The sequence below is a fragment of the Elgaria multicarinata genome, chromosome 1 (genome assembly GCF_023053635.1).
Source record: "Elgaria multicarinata webbii isolate HBS135686 ecotype San Diego chromosome 1, rElgMul1.1.pri, whole genome shotgun sequence".
NCBI classification, from domain to species: domain Eukaryota; kingdom Metazoa; phylum Chordata; class Lepidosauria; order Squamata; family Anguidae; genus Elgaria; species Elgaria multicarinata.
Genome location: NC_086171.1, coordinates 57,391,697 through 57,407,962, shown reverse-complemented (window position 1 = coordinate 57,407,962; position 16,266 = coordinate 57,391,697). Strand labels below are relative to the sequence as shown.

The 16,266-nt window shown below is 40.0% G+C and overlaps 1 protein-coding gene across 1 annotated transcript in view; it reads right to left on the bottom strand.

Annotated features, from left to right (window-relative positions):
- The window catches only part of JAZF1 (JAZF zinc finger 1), a 150,098-nt gene that overhangs the window by 46,383 nt on the left and 87,449 nt on the right, over positions 1-16,266 (bottom strand). The window contains exon 2 of the mRNA XM_063115861.1: positions 10,360-10,432. Coding sequence (XP_062971931.1) covers positions 10,360-10,432 — 73 coding nt within the window. The remainder of the gene's footprint in view (positions 1-10,359; positions 10,433-16,266) is intronic.

Here is a 16,266-nt window from a genome sequence, read left to right as displayed (position 1 = left end):
TAAATCTAGGATTCTATACCTGTGGTGACCTCCTTATTAGTGAACTGACAAAATGATGAAGCTAGCTAGCAGCAGAATCCCAGCCACTAGACAATTATGGGCTACAATTGCAGTCAGTGGGAGATCAACAACATAAGACTCAGTTTTGATGCCTTTTATCGCTAGTCTCTATTGGACCAATTGGTTTCAGTAACGAAGTCAGTATCACACCTATATTTATTAGATTGTAAGCCTATGCGGCAGGGTCTTGCTATTTACTGTTTTACTCTGTACAGCACCATGTACATTGATGGTGCTATATAAATAAATAATAATAATAATAATAATTTAATAATTTTGGGAACAGTGGTTGAGTATAGACCATGGAGATGGACTGCCTCTATTCCCTTGATGGGGAAAAAAATGTTACGTTCACCAGTGCAGCTGCAATGCCTAAAGACGTGCCTCATCAAACCATGTAGGATTTAAGCAATCCCACCCCTACCAGCCACCCTTCACTCTTAACGATAGCTGTTTTCATGTACATCACATCAGCAGCCACTGAGCTTAGTCTGCCTGAGATGACATTAATGAACAAAGGGTAGTTAACAGTTACATGGAGAAGGGTATTCTAGCTGTGATAGACACCTGGAAGGAGGAGAGCATACAGCTCAGGCTGTAAAAAAAAAAAAAAAGGTAGAATTTTGGGAGCTAGGTATTGCACATAGAAAGAGAAATTTTCACATAGTGTATTTTCTCTTTTGCTAAATTGTCTCTCGAGGGCTTGAAAAGCAGGACGAACAGGACTGTGAGGTCCTGTCTTCCTCTCTAGCACACATCTGTGCACCTGTTCCTTAAGTTGATGGGTTGCTCTATGAAGATATGGTGCATAGCTGGCTCTGTCTTATATACATAGGTTGTAACTGATGCCCTTTTGCTTCCTTCCAATTTGTTATTCAAAAATATATATTGTTTCATACTCTCTGCAACAGACAGTTCCCAATATTACACACACACACACACACACACACACACACTTACAGTCTGGACTGTCACACTGAGAACATAAGAAGAGCTGTGCTAGATGAGACCAAATTATTACATTTATAAGGAGTGTAAGCAGCAAACATAATTCTCCTCTCCTTCCCCTATTATCATCACAACAAAAGCCCTGTGAGGTAAGTTAGGCTGTAAGAACTGGCTGCCACAAGGTCACCCGGTGGGTTTCATGGCTGAGTGGGGATTTAAACCTGGGTCTCCCCCTTTTAGAGGCTAACAGTCTATCCACTACATCACACTGCTCTCAGCATCCTGTTTCCCAGCTGGCTGTTCCCAGGAAGTAAGGCATGAAGTAGCCCTCACCTGCTGTTGCTGTCCCACCGTTGCATATAGCCACTGATAAGCCCATCACTCTGTAGACTGCTTGAACATGTAGACATGTTCAATCAACACACAGAAGGAAGTGGGATATTGACAGTTGGTCCCACTCCCAACATGTATGCACTGTTGGGTCAAAGTTCCAAACAGGTCCTATGTGTCTGCAACTATCAGACATACAGGCTCTACACACTTCTCCTGATGATGATGATGATTTAATAGGATACTCTATAACAGGTCATGTGATCTGCATTTCCACTTTTTTGGTGATATGTTAGCAGCCACCCTAACATGAAGGCCAGGGGTAGGGATGACAGCTGACACAGGGGATGGACCCAGTAACCACAGTCCTGTACAAATATGTGGAGGGAAGCATGAGAAAAGAGAATTAGCTCAAGGTAACAGAATTGATTCAGGATTTCAGTCGCTTTGCAGTATACAGTGTAGCTTTTTAAATGGGCCAACTAATAGCAGAGAAGGACATTTAGCTCAAATCTGACAGCTCCATAAAATAAGGGTAAGAAGATTCAGCCCACGTTCCAAACTCATGAGTTGACATTTCAGGACCATGTTATTTCTTCTTTTAAAATAAAAGCCTAATGTAATGACCTGATCTTTGTGCCAATAGTATGTCACATTAGTATGGCAAATACAGAAATCAAATGTTTTTTAAGTCCTACATGGCCTAATTTTTTATTCAGATTGCACTTAACCTTATCATTTTCCCCCAAACGTCCATTGTCTCTCTATAAAGCCAATTTCCTGGTGGTTCTTTGATAGCTTCTGATCATTTCTTGTGCAGAAATATTAACTCTTGTATCTACTAGCTTTTGAGGAAAGGCCAGGAATGTGGAACACGGTGCTGCAGAGGGAGAACTGGAGGAAATCAGCCAGAGGCTCTGTTAACAAATCCATTTGCTCAGTTAATTCCCCTCAAATCAGGTTGCACATTTGAATCTGTGTAAACCTCAATAAATGTGCCATTGTGGTATTATTCTCTTCAACAGGGTCTGGATGTGGATCTCTTTGGGTGAGAATCACCTTCTTAGCCCTAGTTGCTCTATTTGTCAAAGTCTAAAGATTCCTTATAAGCACGTGTGTGAGTCTCATTGGAATGTGCACAACTTTGTACATGAGTCAAATCAGAGCACATCACTAGCAGACTTCAATTACCATCAGCCCAAGACAGCATGGCTAATGGTCAGGAATTCTGGAAGTTATAGTCCCCAACCAACAGGCGGGCACTTGGTTGGTGAAGACTGTCCTGCATAGTAGAGTGATTATTTTACTTTGAAAAGATTAACAATACTAAGAGAAATTAAATCTTTTATTGCATTCATTTATTAAGAAGTTATTTTTAAGATGTTTTAAAATGGTCTTGTTTCTTTCTAAATACACAGTTAAATGCAACTAGCTCTTGTACATCCAAAACAGTAAAATCTGAATAAGCACTTTTAAAAGTCCCAGTGGACTTGTAATATAGTAAGAGTGAAGAATTCCAACCACTTGCGACACAAATGGAAAAGATTTCCAAATTCTGAATTACATAGCACAGCTCTTTAGTCGTGGTATGCAAAGTTTCCTTTAATGCTAAGCAATGAACTTCAAACATCACCCTTATCCATATATTCAAACTGTTTTGGGGTGTAACTGCCCATTGTTATTAACACTGATGTAACACTGTTGCAACTTACAAAAACAGAAATTTCAGTAATAGAGATATTGTTACTAAAGTTATTACAATATTTATTCAGAAGGTGAGATTCCCCTTGTAGACAGACAGCAACTGCAAGTCCAGTGCACAGTTATTGGCCCAGTTCACATGTAACAACTAACTCTGGGTTGTTGAGTGACAAGCAGCCCAGAGTTTGAATCCATGGTTTGCTGTTGGGTTAAAACTTTGAGTTGTCTTTTCAACAACCCAGAGTTCAGAGTTTGCACATTAAATAACCTAGGAATGAGGCTTTCCTGGGTTGTTTATGAAGGTGGACACTAAGTGGAAGTGGTGAATGCAGAGGGGGCAGCACACTCACTAGCTCTGGTGTGGCCATGAGTTAAACAACCCATGGTATTACATGTGAATCACCCACAAGTGTCTCTGAGATCAGTGGAACTTAGGTGTGCAGTCGGGCATTGGATTGCAGCTAGATTGACCCCAATCTACAGCTCTGTGTTTGCTCCAGTGCAAGCATGGAACTCAATTGAGGTTTTGTCTCCCTGCAATTTCAAAATAAGAGTCACCTTTGGACAGAACATCTCTGTGCAAGCCCTTCTGCCCACAAGAAACTGGATACCATTATTCTGGCTCATTCATAAAACCAAGCTATTGACCTCATACACTGAAATCTGTACGATGTAAACAGTGGGACTATTCTTGTTTAATAGTTATTTAGGGTGAAAAGACCTCCAGAGAACATCTAGATTCAATATAAAACCCGCAAACTTTTTTCAGTGAAGTTTTTTTGTTTTGTTTTAGTGTGGCATTTAAAACACTTTGCAGCACCTTCCAGTTCAATTTACCTGGCTTAACTGAAGGCTGCTGTATTGGTTTCATAATTACTACGGCCCTATTGATCCCAGTCTCCAGCAGCCAAGGAAGTAGCCAATTAGCAGGCTGGTCAATAGTTCTGCCCAAGACTGCACAGACGTATCCTTACCTTTGAATTTCTACCCCATCCTGCCTTATTTTGTTTTTCTTCTGCGAACCATATTCCTAAGCCTATCTACTCTGAATTCCACCTAGTCCTATCCATTTGCCCTCCCACAGCCTGTCTGCCCTGGTTTCCTTATCCTAGTCATGATCAAATTTGTCCCCAAACCCTAATCCAGTAGTCTTCAACTCTTTCAGACTTAGAACCCAACTTTAACTGGAAAAAAAATGCATTTCGAGTCTTCTTAATTTTTGTTCCATGTTTGTATGGTGATAGTAGTGCTGCTGCAACCCACCATAGGTCAGACTGTGATCCAGTAGAGGATCTGCACCCACCAGTTGAAGACCTGTTTCTTTGGTAGCGGGATTACTTTAACAATGTTATTGCATTCCCTAGTAGTTGCATTCCCTAGTAGTAACTGTCATTACAGTTGCTTAGGACCCATACCAACTACACTGTTACTCTCTACTTTAGCAAAGCATCATGCGAACTTACATTTTCCACCCAATGTATAATGAAGATTTGTTGGCTATACAAATTTCATCCAAAATGCCACACCAAGGTTTCTTTCCAGCTGGCAGACCACACATTGAAGCAGCAAATTACATAAAACGAAAGCCATCTGGACCAAACTATCACAGTGAATAAGACTTTAAACCCAAAAATACCACAAAAATTGTAACAGTGGAAACGGATAACAATTTAAGGGGTCCTCAACGCCCCTACAATGCTGGTAAAATGTAGGACAGCAATACATGACAATGGGGAAAGGCCACAAATTCATTCTGACATGTACTCAGATTATTATTTTTGAAGTTTATATGGCCTAATTTTAGTCCCATTTATATGTACCATATGTTCAGGACTATAAATGTCCCTTTCCTGATAAATAGCAAGTTTGTGAAACCAACAAATCCAAACATTTTATTACCTGAATGCCAAAGACAATCAATTCCATTCATACTGCAGAGCTTTTAATCATAAGCTTACATTTTAAACAGAATTGGATGGATGTCGAACAAGGTACATGTTTGGTATAGGCAACAGCCATTCATTTAGATGAACTTACAGGGGTTATCTGAAACAGCCGAGTTTGCAAAAAATAAAAAAAATCAGACATACCATTGGAAGAAGTTTCACTGTAAAGTTTTCTTTCTTGATGAGGAACATGAAAAACCAGTTCTGAAAAAAAAATCTGCTTTTTTCTTTTCATCAACTGAAATACATGGCTATGTTTTATACTGTTGTTTTATACTGTCGTTTTTATATTTTGATGGTTTTAAATTTTGTATACTTTTTAATGCTCACTGTTTTTAACTTCTGTAAACTGTCCAGAGAGCTTCGGCTATGGGGCGGTATATAAATTTAATAAATTTAATTTATAAATTTAATAAATAAATAAATATGTGCATACAGTATTTTGGTTAGGGCTGGCAGGTCTTAATGTTTTTACTCTTCTGTAAATGTGCCACTTAGGGCTCCATCCTATGCATGCTTAGACAGAAAAAAGTCCTCAACACCCAGCATTCCGCAGCCAGCCAAATGTTATAGGACCTTTTCCTGTCTAAGCATGTATAGGATCATGTCCCTTAGCTTCAGGAAGGTTGCTGTATCAAATGTCATCCATAAAAAATAATTTGCCCGCAGAATGAATCTATTTCACAAAGGAGAAAATATAGATTAACCCTAGAGTAATGTGTGTGTATTCTCCCCACTGATTCTGCCCTCTCCTTCTACGTATGTAGCCAAAACAGCACCACCCATAGACAATAGATAGGTTTCTGCAGGCTTGAGGAATTTTTGCAGAATTTTTGCAGAAGTAGGAAAAAAATAGCGGTGGGGGGGAACCCAACTCAAAACCCAATGAGAACTGTGCATGCTCAGTGGCCACAGAATGCTGGCTAATTGTATGTAGTTGAGGAGCACAAAAAAACTAGGGGAGGGGAGGGAAACAGAAAGGAGTATCCTCAAAAAGTGTGTCTGGCTGGCTGCAACTCGGAGCAAGAGCACTCAACCCTGCAGCGATGTGTTCAAGTACTTATTAAGTCTTTTCATGGAGGGCTCATCTACACCAAGCAGGATATTCCACTATGAAAGTGGCATGAAAGCGGTATATAAAAGGCAGGAGCCACAGTACTGCTTTATAATGGTATTGAAGTACACTGACAACTGTTGGGGCCCATGACAGACATATACCATATAAAGTTTTCATACCACGTTCATAGTGTTATATGAACGTGGTGTAGATGTGCCATGGGCCCCAACAGTTGTCAGTGCACTTCAATACCATTATAAAGCAGTAGTGTGGCGCCTGTGTTTGGGCTTTCCCACTTCCAAATACAGGTGGGGACTCACATGATTACATGCATCTCCATACCACCCCCATACCTCCCCCTCCTCCAAATAGTATATACATGTAGAAAACTAGCCTACCTTTCTCCCTTTTTTGAATGGACAAGATGAAGTGATACACTGATACCATCTCAGTGAGAGAACGAACCCTGAAGTTTAGAACACAATTGAGATGTTTTTCCCTTTAAATATATATTTACCCTCTTTTGCAACGCATCAAGTTGAGCATGTTGGAATTTTGGAGGAACAAAGTGCCCCCCCCTCTATAAATCCTTTCAAACAACCAGTGAATAAATTCATTTATGTGCACATCATTTGTATTACCATATGAGATTTGCCTTGTTTTTCCCTCTAAAAACAAGTCTGAGGGTAGGGTGTAAAGTTATGACTATATGGATAAAAACACATGATTCCAGTTGGTCATCACCAATGTAAAAATAAGATCAGCCCAATATAATCTGTCAAGTGACAAGTTACTTTGATCCAGTTGTTTCTGTGCTTTATAACAAATACTCCAGCAGATACTGGAAACATCTGCATATGCCCTTCCCTGGCCATAAGCAACAGCAGCACAGTAAGAAAAAGAGTTGCTTTTGTTCTTTTAGAAAAAGGGGAAACGTATCGGGTTTTATAGTAGGAAAGTTGGCAAGATGAAAAATACTCATATGTAGCAAACCAAACATCTAAAAACTAGAATATCCAATTATAAAGTACTACAGTCGAGAGAGGTATATGACTCAGCAATGAAGGAAACTTATTTTAGGGCACAATCCTATTGGGATGCCCATCAGCCTCCAAACTCTTTGAGTCTATGCTCTGCATTTTTACTAAACCCTTTTTTACCCATCTAGCTCGGGCTGTTCAGAGCAGGAAGGAAAGAGGCTGGGGAGGATGGAGGATTCTTATAAGCTTGTCTTCCCAGTACCCTCCACTCGCGACCCACAAAACCACCCCCTTTCCCTCCTCTGTGAGGTTGCTTTTGCGACCTCAGAGAGACAGAGGGGATCTACAAGTCATACTGAAGGCGCTTGCGTGAGCCTCCAGTGCGCCCCGGAAACGATCGTGTAGATCCTGCCTGGTAAGAGACGGAGAAAGAGGTGGAGGAGGCGGCGGCTGGGGAATCCGGCCGCGTCCTTGCCGCCGCCCACCTCCCCGCCGGCCTCCTGCTGCCGGGGAAAGAGCCACCCGGGTCAGAGAGCTCGGCGGAAGAAGGCGGGGCGGCTTCTTCCGCCGAGCTCTCTGACCCGGGTGGCTCTTTCCCCGGCAGCAGGAGGCCGGTGGGAAGGTGGGCGGCGGCGGTGGCAAGGACGTGGCCAGATTCCCCAGCCGCCTCCTCCTCTGCCTCTTCCTCCGTCTCTTACCAGGCAGGATCTACACGATCATTTCCGGGGCGCACTGGAGGCGCACGCAAGCGCCTTCAGTAAGACGTGTACATCCCCTCACAGCCAGTGCAGTTCTCTCCCCAGATGCTCTCTAGGGCCATGGGATTGCTCCCTCTGAGCCATTCTGAAGAAAGCAAATAGTAAAGGATTTTCTGCCCCTCTATAGGGGTGGGCAACATGTTGCCCATGTGCTCCATGCAGCCCCTGCCGCCCCTAATGTGCCCCCCATTCCCTTACTTCCAAAATCACCAAAATTCACAGATTATTTTTTTTTGGGAGATTTACTACTACAGAGCAATAAACAGAACACTTGTAGCTTGTTCTCAAGTTAAATTTGATCTGTTTACAACTCTGAAGCCGCTACATAATGTAAAACCCTCTATATCACTCTGTAGTGGTTTGACACTGAATTTCAGCAGCAGCCTGCTAAATGTTTTTGGCCTCTGTTGCCCCATGGAAGTCTGCAGGGTGCTGGTGGTGGCAGAAGGACTGGGGTCCATAGCGGGGTCCGGGATGTGTGTGAAAACGACGTTGCCCAACCTTGCCTTAATTCACTGCAGCACTTCACTGTGAGATGTTTTCCACCAGCACTTGCTCAAGAGTTCAGGAATATGTTTTCTCTTTCTATGCATCCTTCGTTGGATCCAAGACAAACTGGTATTTCTCTCAGGTCAATATTTTTAACAGAAAATAATAGATTTGAACACATTAGTGCAAATGACCAGGGAGAACAAAATATTAGCAGTTCAGACTGGAAATCCTACTGTGATCCTACATTTGAAGACACGTCATCAGAACAGCTTTACAGAGTAAAATTAACCACCAAATGGATATCAATGAGTTTTAGGAATGATTATAGGCAGCACAGGTCAACTAGAGCTGCAATCCTATACAGTGAATACACAGTTAACTAGGAGTAAGCACCACAGAAGATGGTGGGCTTACTTCTAAGTAAAGATAATAATAATAATAATAATAATAATAATAATAATAATAATAATAATAATAATAATAATTTCACGGCCGCCTCTCCCTCTGGATCGAGGTAGGGAACAACATTAACCACAGTTAGAACAAACCACAGTTCCTTGAATTCAGATATTGTTTGTTCAAACTCTAAATGCTTCCAATGTTCTTCTCACAGGCATTAAAGACAAGATGACGTGTGTGTGCTTGTGCGCATGCGCACATGAGCCCAAGGCTTGCTGCAGCACATTCATCCGGGGTTCACATTACATTTGAACTGGGATTTCACACAATATAGAAATTAATGTATAGAATTTCCTGCCACAAGATGCAACGATGGCCACTGGTTTAGACAGCTTTAAAAGCAGACTAGATACATTTTTGAAGGATAGGTCTATCAGTGGGTATTAGTCACAATAGTCAAGTGGCAACTCTTATCATTCAGAAGCAGCATGTTCCTGGAGGAGAAAAAGGGGGTGGGTCATGGTGCCCTTATGCCTTGCTTGGAGGCCTCCCAGAAGGCTCTGACTTAATACAGTTGGAAAACAGGATGCTCAATTACATTGACTCAGTCTGATTCAGCAGGTTTATTCGTTCCTATGATGCAGCTATTGCAGGAATCTATGGGACAGTGCCCAGAAACATCTTGGATTGATTAATTGCTTAAAAGTAACATAAAAAACAAATCATCACTACCACCAGTCTTCAAAGTTTGGCTCACCTTCAAGTATGACACTTGAAAAAGTTGGACTGTTCTCAGACCATCAGAGGAACTTTTGTGAGATTAAGTTCACAAACTTAGTCTCACAAAAAGAACAGTAATTAGTAAAAAATATTCAGGGAAGCATTTCTAAACTGCACTTCTTTTAGGAGACATAATGCCAACATTTCTCACAGGAAACTATTACCACCAAAGAACAATTACAGACACAGACCAGTACATGTGGATAATGGCCTAAATATTACTAGTGAATATACTAGTGGAATTCCATAATTTTATCAAATGTTTATCAGAAGTGTGCAATATTGTCCACATTCACTTCTTATTCTCAACCATCTACATATTTGGAATTCACTGCAACAAACACAAGCCCGCCCATGTTTAAGATCTTCAAGGGAAGCACTTCTCTCAGTTCCACCACCATCACAGGAATGCATGGTGGGAATGCAGGAGAGGGCCTTCTCAGTGGCTGCTCCAGTGCTCTGGAACTGTCTTCCCAGGGAAGCTAGACCGGCTCCCTCCCTGATGTGCTCAGGAGGCAGGCAAAGACTTTGTTGTTCCGGCAGGCTTTTGGCAAATAATTGGGACCTCTGTCTGTGCCATGGACTCTTAAAACTGTCATTTAAAATGTTTTAATATTGGAATATATTTAATATATTTTAATTTTTTTTGTAATGCCGCCTTGAATAATAATAATAATAATAATAATAATAATAATAATAATAATAATAATAATAATACCTTTTAATCAGACAGACCCTGTTGGACAGGGTTTGGAACCTGAGGCCATGTTGGACTCCAGATTCCATAAACCCCAGCCAGAATAGTGAGTAGTCAGGGATTATAATTCATCAATATCTGGAGGGCCACAGGTTTCCCACCACAGTGAAATAAGCCACAGAAATACAAATGTATATACAAAACATCTTACCTATTAATGTAACTGAGAGCAACATACGTTGGTTGTTGTAGTTCTTGTTTCTCTAATACACGTGGGTCTGTATCTGCAATAACAAATATATGCACAATTATCAGTGTTTGATTTGGATCGTATGGATAAAAAAAGTATTTGATGCCATGCGTTTCAGATTGCATGCAAGACAGAATAATTATTTCTTCATTCTTAAACAACAAATATACTGGACGACTTCCTTCTTTTTTAAAAATTATATATTTTTCATTAGTACTTTTTTATTTACATTAAATTACAAGATGTGTAAGCAAACAATACAAGATAAAGAGAGAAAGAAAGAAAAACTGCTATTATATACGTAGTATCTAAGTAAACAAACTTAAAATAAGGGTTAATGAAACCAACCAGATCCATATTTAGATGGCAGTTGCATCTGCCGAGAACTGCCTTACAAAGATGACATGAAAGTATGCTGTCAGCATAATTTTTCTTGTTAATTGTGCTAGATTTAGTGAATGCATAATGTTTTTTTCATGATGAAAGTATGCCATAGTCTAGGCTACCAAGCAGTTAAAGATAAGGAGTGATCATCCATCCAGGATGACTCTAATTCCATCTTTGCTGAACCAATAAGCCAGACAATTGGGGCCTTAGCCAGACCTAAGGTTTATCCTGGGATTGTCCCGGGGTTGTCCCTGCCTGCTCCCAGGATCCCTTGCGTGATTTCCATGAAAAGGGGTGACCCCAGGATAAACCTTAGGTCTAGCTAAGGCTTAAGTCTTCAAAGAGAGAGATCCTGAAACACATCTAGAAAAAACCCAGAATTTTAATCTAGTCTCAAAGTGCACGAAATATAAGAGTCCAAAAAGTGGCAACATCACATGCTCACCACTCTGGAGTTGAACTCTCAATGAGTCTGATCTAGAATAAGGGAAATCACATTATTTGATGTTTTGAAAACTTAATTTTAATTTGTTCAGTTGTAATAAGAAAATTCTGAAGGATCAAGCACCTTTGTTTCCAATTTACAAACTGAAGACATTGATCTCTGTCATAAAACTGAGGATAAGCCATGAATAGAATTAGTGGGGGGGAATGCAAGTGCCATTTATCTTCTTTAGTAAATAGGTTGCTTATGCCTTCCAAATTCTGTAATGCATGCACAAGAAATGGATAAGCCACTAATGGTGGAACTGTTCCTGCAATGTTCTTTAGTAAAGCCCAGCACAGACCTGGCACTTTAAATGCCAAATGAATTAATAGTTTGTATTGAAACACTTCGTCATAAAATTGTGTTCTAGGAAAGCCTGGTTTTCTTTGTGTGTCACCTCTATATATAATATTTATTTTATTAAACCTCAATATTTTAATTTTACTAAGTAATTTTATTATTAATAAAACTGTTAAGCATTTTTGCCACTTGTTTAATATGGGTAAAGAAAGCAAACTAGGTGAAAAATGCAATAAAAAAAAAACTAGGGAGAATAGTTGCTTGAATGTTCACTATCCTGCCAAAACAGGAGAATAGTGGCTTATATTTAAGGGAGTTTCTAAACAGGCAGCTCCTAGTGCTTTTACTGTGTAAGCGACAGCTGAATTCCAAAGCGACTTTCCACACTTTGGGAAGTGTAGCTTTTTGCATCTGTGCATCCTATTCCAACCGCACTAGTAGGTATGGCAGACATGTGGTGGGAAGAGACGATGGGAGTTTTCCAATTTTGGTGTCATCAAAGAGATGATCCTGTCTCCTGTCACCACCTCACCATACTTCAGATGGTCAGGGCACATGGAGCAGGGCCTCTGAAGATCTTAAAACGCAGATATTTTATATGGGAGAAGGTAGTTCTTACGGATGATATTTACGAATAGTACAGTTCACTGTCACATCTTGAATCAGAAGATTGCTCAGGTAAGTAATTCCATAAGGATAGCAAAAAATAAAATAAGTAAGGTGTAGGGGAGCCAAGGGTGACTTTGCTCAGTATCCTTAGTGAATGATAAAAGAGGTGAATACAAAGCATTTGTAAGAAGGTTTGCTGTATCCGCAAAAAATAATTGAGAAAGCTATAGCTAACGTTGGAGCTTAGAAACAACATGCTCATTGCAGATTATAAAAGAGGTGATCAAATGCTTGGTGGCACTGAATAGTTTTACTGCTGGAGGTGTTTTGGTTCAGGTACAATTATACTGCTTTATTTCTAAGGCTATAAAGGGATGACCATATGCCATGCAATATCCTTTTCAAATCATCACCCTTACTGTTGAATTAGCAAAATTTGTAAGGATCACTTTTCTTATGACTAAACCTGCAAGTCACAACACAAGCAACACAACTTCTACAACAGGATGGAAATGCCCTAGTATTAGCCCAATAACAGAATTCCACATTGATGTTACCTGTGCTTCTACCCTACTTGGAGCATGTATGGAACATGTATGCAGGCATATTGTGAGCATAGAGTAAAGGTGGAGGCTGGTAAAATCTTGAAGTGTAATATGTTAGATTACTAGAAAAATTATGTTGGTTTAGTCAAATTAAGGAATGTTGGGGGGGGGGGTTCACTGGCAAGAGGACCAGAGCTGCACCCACATCTCTTCACTAGGATTACACTTTAACTGCAGTGGCACATGCTACTGTTTTAACCACCAAAGCTAGGGAAGATCTTTACCATTTTGTTGCTCTAAAGCATATTCGAGTGTACAACAAAATAATAAGAGAAAAAGGCCTTTTAATTAATAAAGCATGATCAGTTTGTTGAGATATTTTATATGCTCCCTTTAAAGTTTAAACACAAACACAAAGAACCAGGTAAGACTGTTTTATTGAGAACAATTCTGATTTTTCTCAGCTCCACCTTGACTGCAGATTATTTAATTAAAATCAAAGCACACAAACACACATGCCCGACACTGGTGCATTTCCATTTGAAAAGGAGAAACAAAGAGGAAAATCAATTCCCTTTGAAATTGATTTTCCAGTTTGAATGAAAAAATATTGTAATAAAAACAAAAACCCAGTGCGCTAATCTCATCATTCTGCTATATTAATGCAAAGCAGAATTGGAAATTTGAGCATATGAAGCTGTTTTATACTGAGTCAACCCATTAGTTCAGTATGGCTACCTTTAACAGGCAGTGGATCAAAAAAAGCCTTGGTTTGCTACAAGTTTGCCCTTAAGGATGTAAAGTGATTTAAGTGACAAGCTATTTCAGCAATCAAAAAGCTTGTGAGTAAGCCGGTCAGCCTGACATTTTTAGCTCCTTGATACTGAAAATGATTGATCTGTATGTGTGTAAAATAGGACATATTGGGAATAGGTTGACCACTGTATCATCAAAAAAGAGGTCATACATTGCCAAAGAAGATGATAAAAGTTGTCATGGATTTGCATATGCTAATTTATACTCAATTTACATTTGTATAGATACAAATTAAGAAATAAGAATTATAATTTAAATAGCTATATAGTACAGCTCACCATAGTGAGTTGGAGCTAGACTTCGTCCCACTGATTTCAATGGGTTTACTCAGAATTGGGATCCAACTCCAGGTGACCTGTGTACCTGCCTGTTCAGTCTGCTGTCCATGAGCTAACTGTTTATAGGCAATTTCAGGGCCCCTGCTTTTCTCCCTCCTTGTGGTTCTTTATCTTTAAAGGAGAATTGGGCAGGACAGCCTTTCAATTAGAAGACTATCATCTGCAACGAGAACACATGGTCATTATAAAGAACCGCCAAGCAATAAGAGTAATAAGGCCTTAGGGGCTTATGTTTGACACTCTTGCTTTAAACTCTAAATCCAATGTTGCAGTTCTGAGCACATCTTGCTTCTACATTCAAAATGGCTTCTGCCAATGTACTGAACAAAGATGGGGAGAGAACGAGAGATTGTAGATGCTGTCTGTCTCAGCCCCTGAATTATATGAGTTCATTTGAAAGTCTGAAAAGAGCCTAACAGAGCAATTCTATGCATATCTACTCAGATGTATAAATTACAGCCTAAAGGCACAATCCTATGCATGTTTAGGTAGGAAAAAATCCTACAACTCCCAGCATGTCCAAACCAGCATGCTGTGAATTGTAAGACTTTTTTTTCTGTCTAAGCATGCATAGGATTGCATCTTTAGCATATCAATCTTTTGCAGACTTAATGTATGTATCTTTCAGATTTCACATATACCTCAGAGGGTAGGGACAAAACAGCTGATTTCACTTCCACCTATGTGTGTTCGTTATGGCATCCCAAAAAGGGCTATATAGTTTCCCCAGTTGTAGGGCAAATATGCAACTATGTCAGAATAGTCATATTTAGGGTGACCATATGAAAGGAGGACAGGGCTCCTGTATTTTAAAGAGTTGTATTGAAAAGGGAATTTCAGCAGGTGTTATTTGTATATATGGAGAACCTGGTGAAATTTCCCTTTCATCACAACAGTTAAAGCTGCAGGTGCCCTGCCCTCTTTTAAATCTGGTCACTCTAGTATAGCTCCTGCAGCTTTAACTGTTGTGATGAAGAGGGATCTTCACTAGGTTCTCCATATATACAAATGACACCTGCTGAAATTCCCCTTTCTATGCAACTGTTAAAGATATAGAAGCCCTGTCCTCCTTTTCATATGGTCACCCTAGTCATATTTATCTCTTATCTCTCTGTGTTATGCCACAAATGACTTCATTCACAAGCCTAGTGAAACAGCAATTATGATTTGAATATTCTATATTTACTATGTAACCTGCTATGTTTGATAGTATTTCATGAATAGCTTGGAAATATTATGTGAGCTTTTTATTATGGCTACATTTCAAAATCCAGTTGATTCTTTAAAAACAGTGGCACTGTTTGCTTGTCTGGCTTGTAAATATAACAGAAATTTCCAATGGAAAATTATTCAAAATTTGCTTTGGACATAAATGATACTCCAAAACCAAAATAAACAAACCATAAGTAGTGCATCCATCTCATAATTTTTGTATGAATGATATGAAATCTGCCAGTATCCTGAATTCATGCTGTTAAGAGATGTGCCCCATTGCATTCAAACCTAACAACTGATCTTGGATGACAGGCCCATGTTATTTGTAAACAAACATATCTTAAAAATGTGGAACGATTCAATGCTCTTTCAATTCTCAAGCTCAAGTGCTTGGATTTTGACCAGCCACAAAATCTGCCCCCTCCCTGCCTCACACACACTCTAATCTTCCATTACAAATTCAACTTTTTACGTAACCGACTGCTTGCTTACGCAGTTGAACATTATTGGTACCTTGCATAGCCCTGTTCCTCAGAGATAACAAGGCTTTGGGAATTTAAAGGCAAATGACCTTCAATGGGAAATACCAGCAGCCCATTTTAAGAGCTCCTGGAGGGCTTTCTTGGCTCCTCTCTCTTTTTGACATCCTTGCTTACATCCTGCCCCCCACATAGCAGATGGCTGGCCAGCAGAGTGCCAAGTACATGCCTACCTCCCACTCCCCACATTACCGCCTGTTTTCCTTCTTCCGGCCCACATTACCACCCATTTCCTCCAGCGTCCTTCATCCTGTGCGTGGTCATTCACACATATCGCCTCAGCTCTATTTCTCCCTATCCTCCCTTCCCTGCCACATTCCTCTCGCTAATTTTTCAATCCCTGTCAGATATGCAGGTCAAGCCAGCTCTGTTCCCAGTCTTGATTTCTCCGCTTTGCAAGAAGTTATCTCAGTGGAGGAAACAGGCCAGGCTATTGGAAGTCCTTTCAGAACAGATATGGGCTGGCTTAGCAAGATAGACAAAAACAGGCATATAAAAATGCCAAGTCGAGGCTTTCAACTTTTCTTTAAGCATTAGCTCGGTAGTAAAAATTAACTGGAAGTAGTCTAAACAGTTTCACATGGGGGTACCCACAGTGCCTTAAATGTATCTGCAGATGACAAACGTTTCTT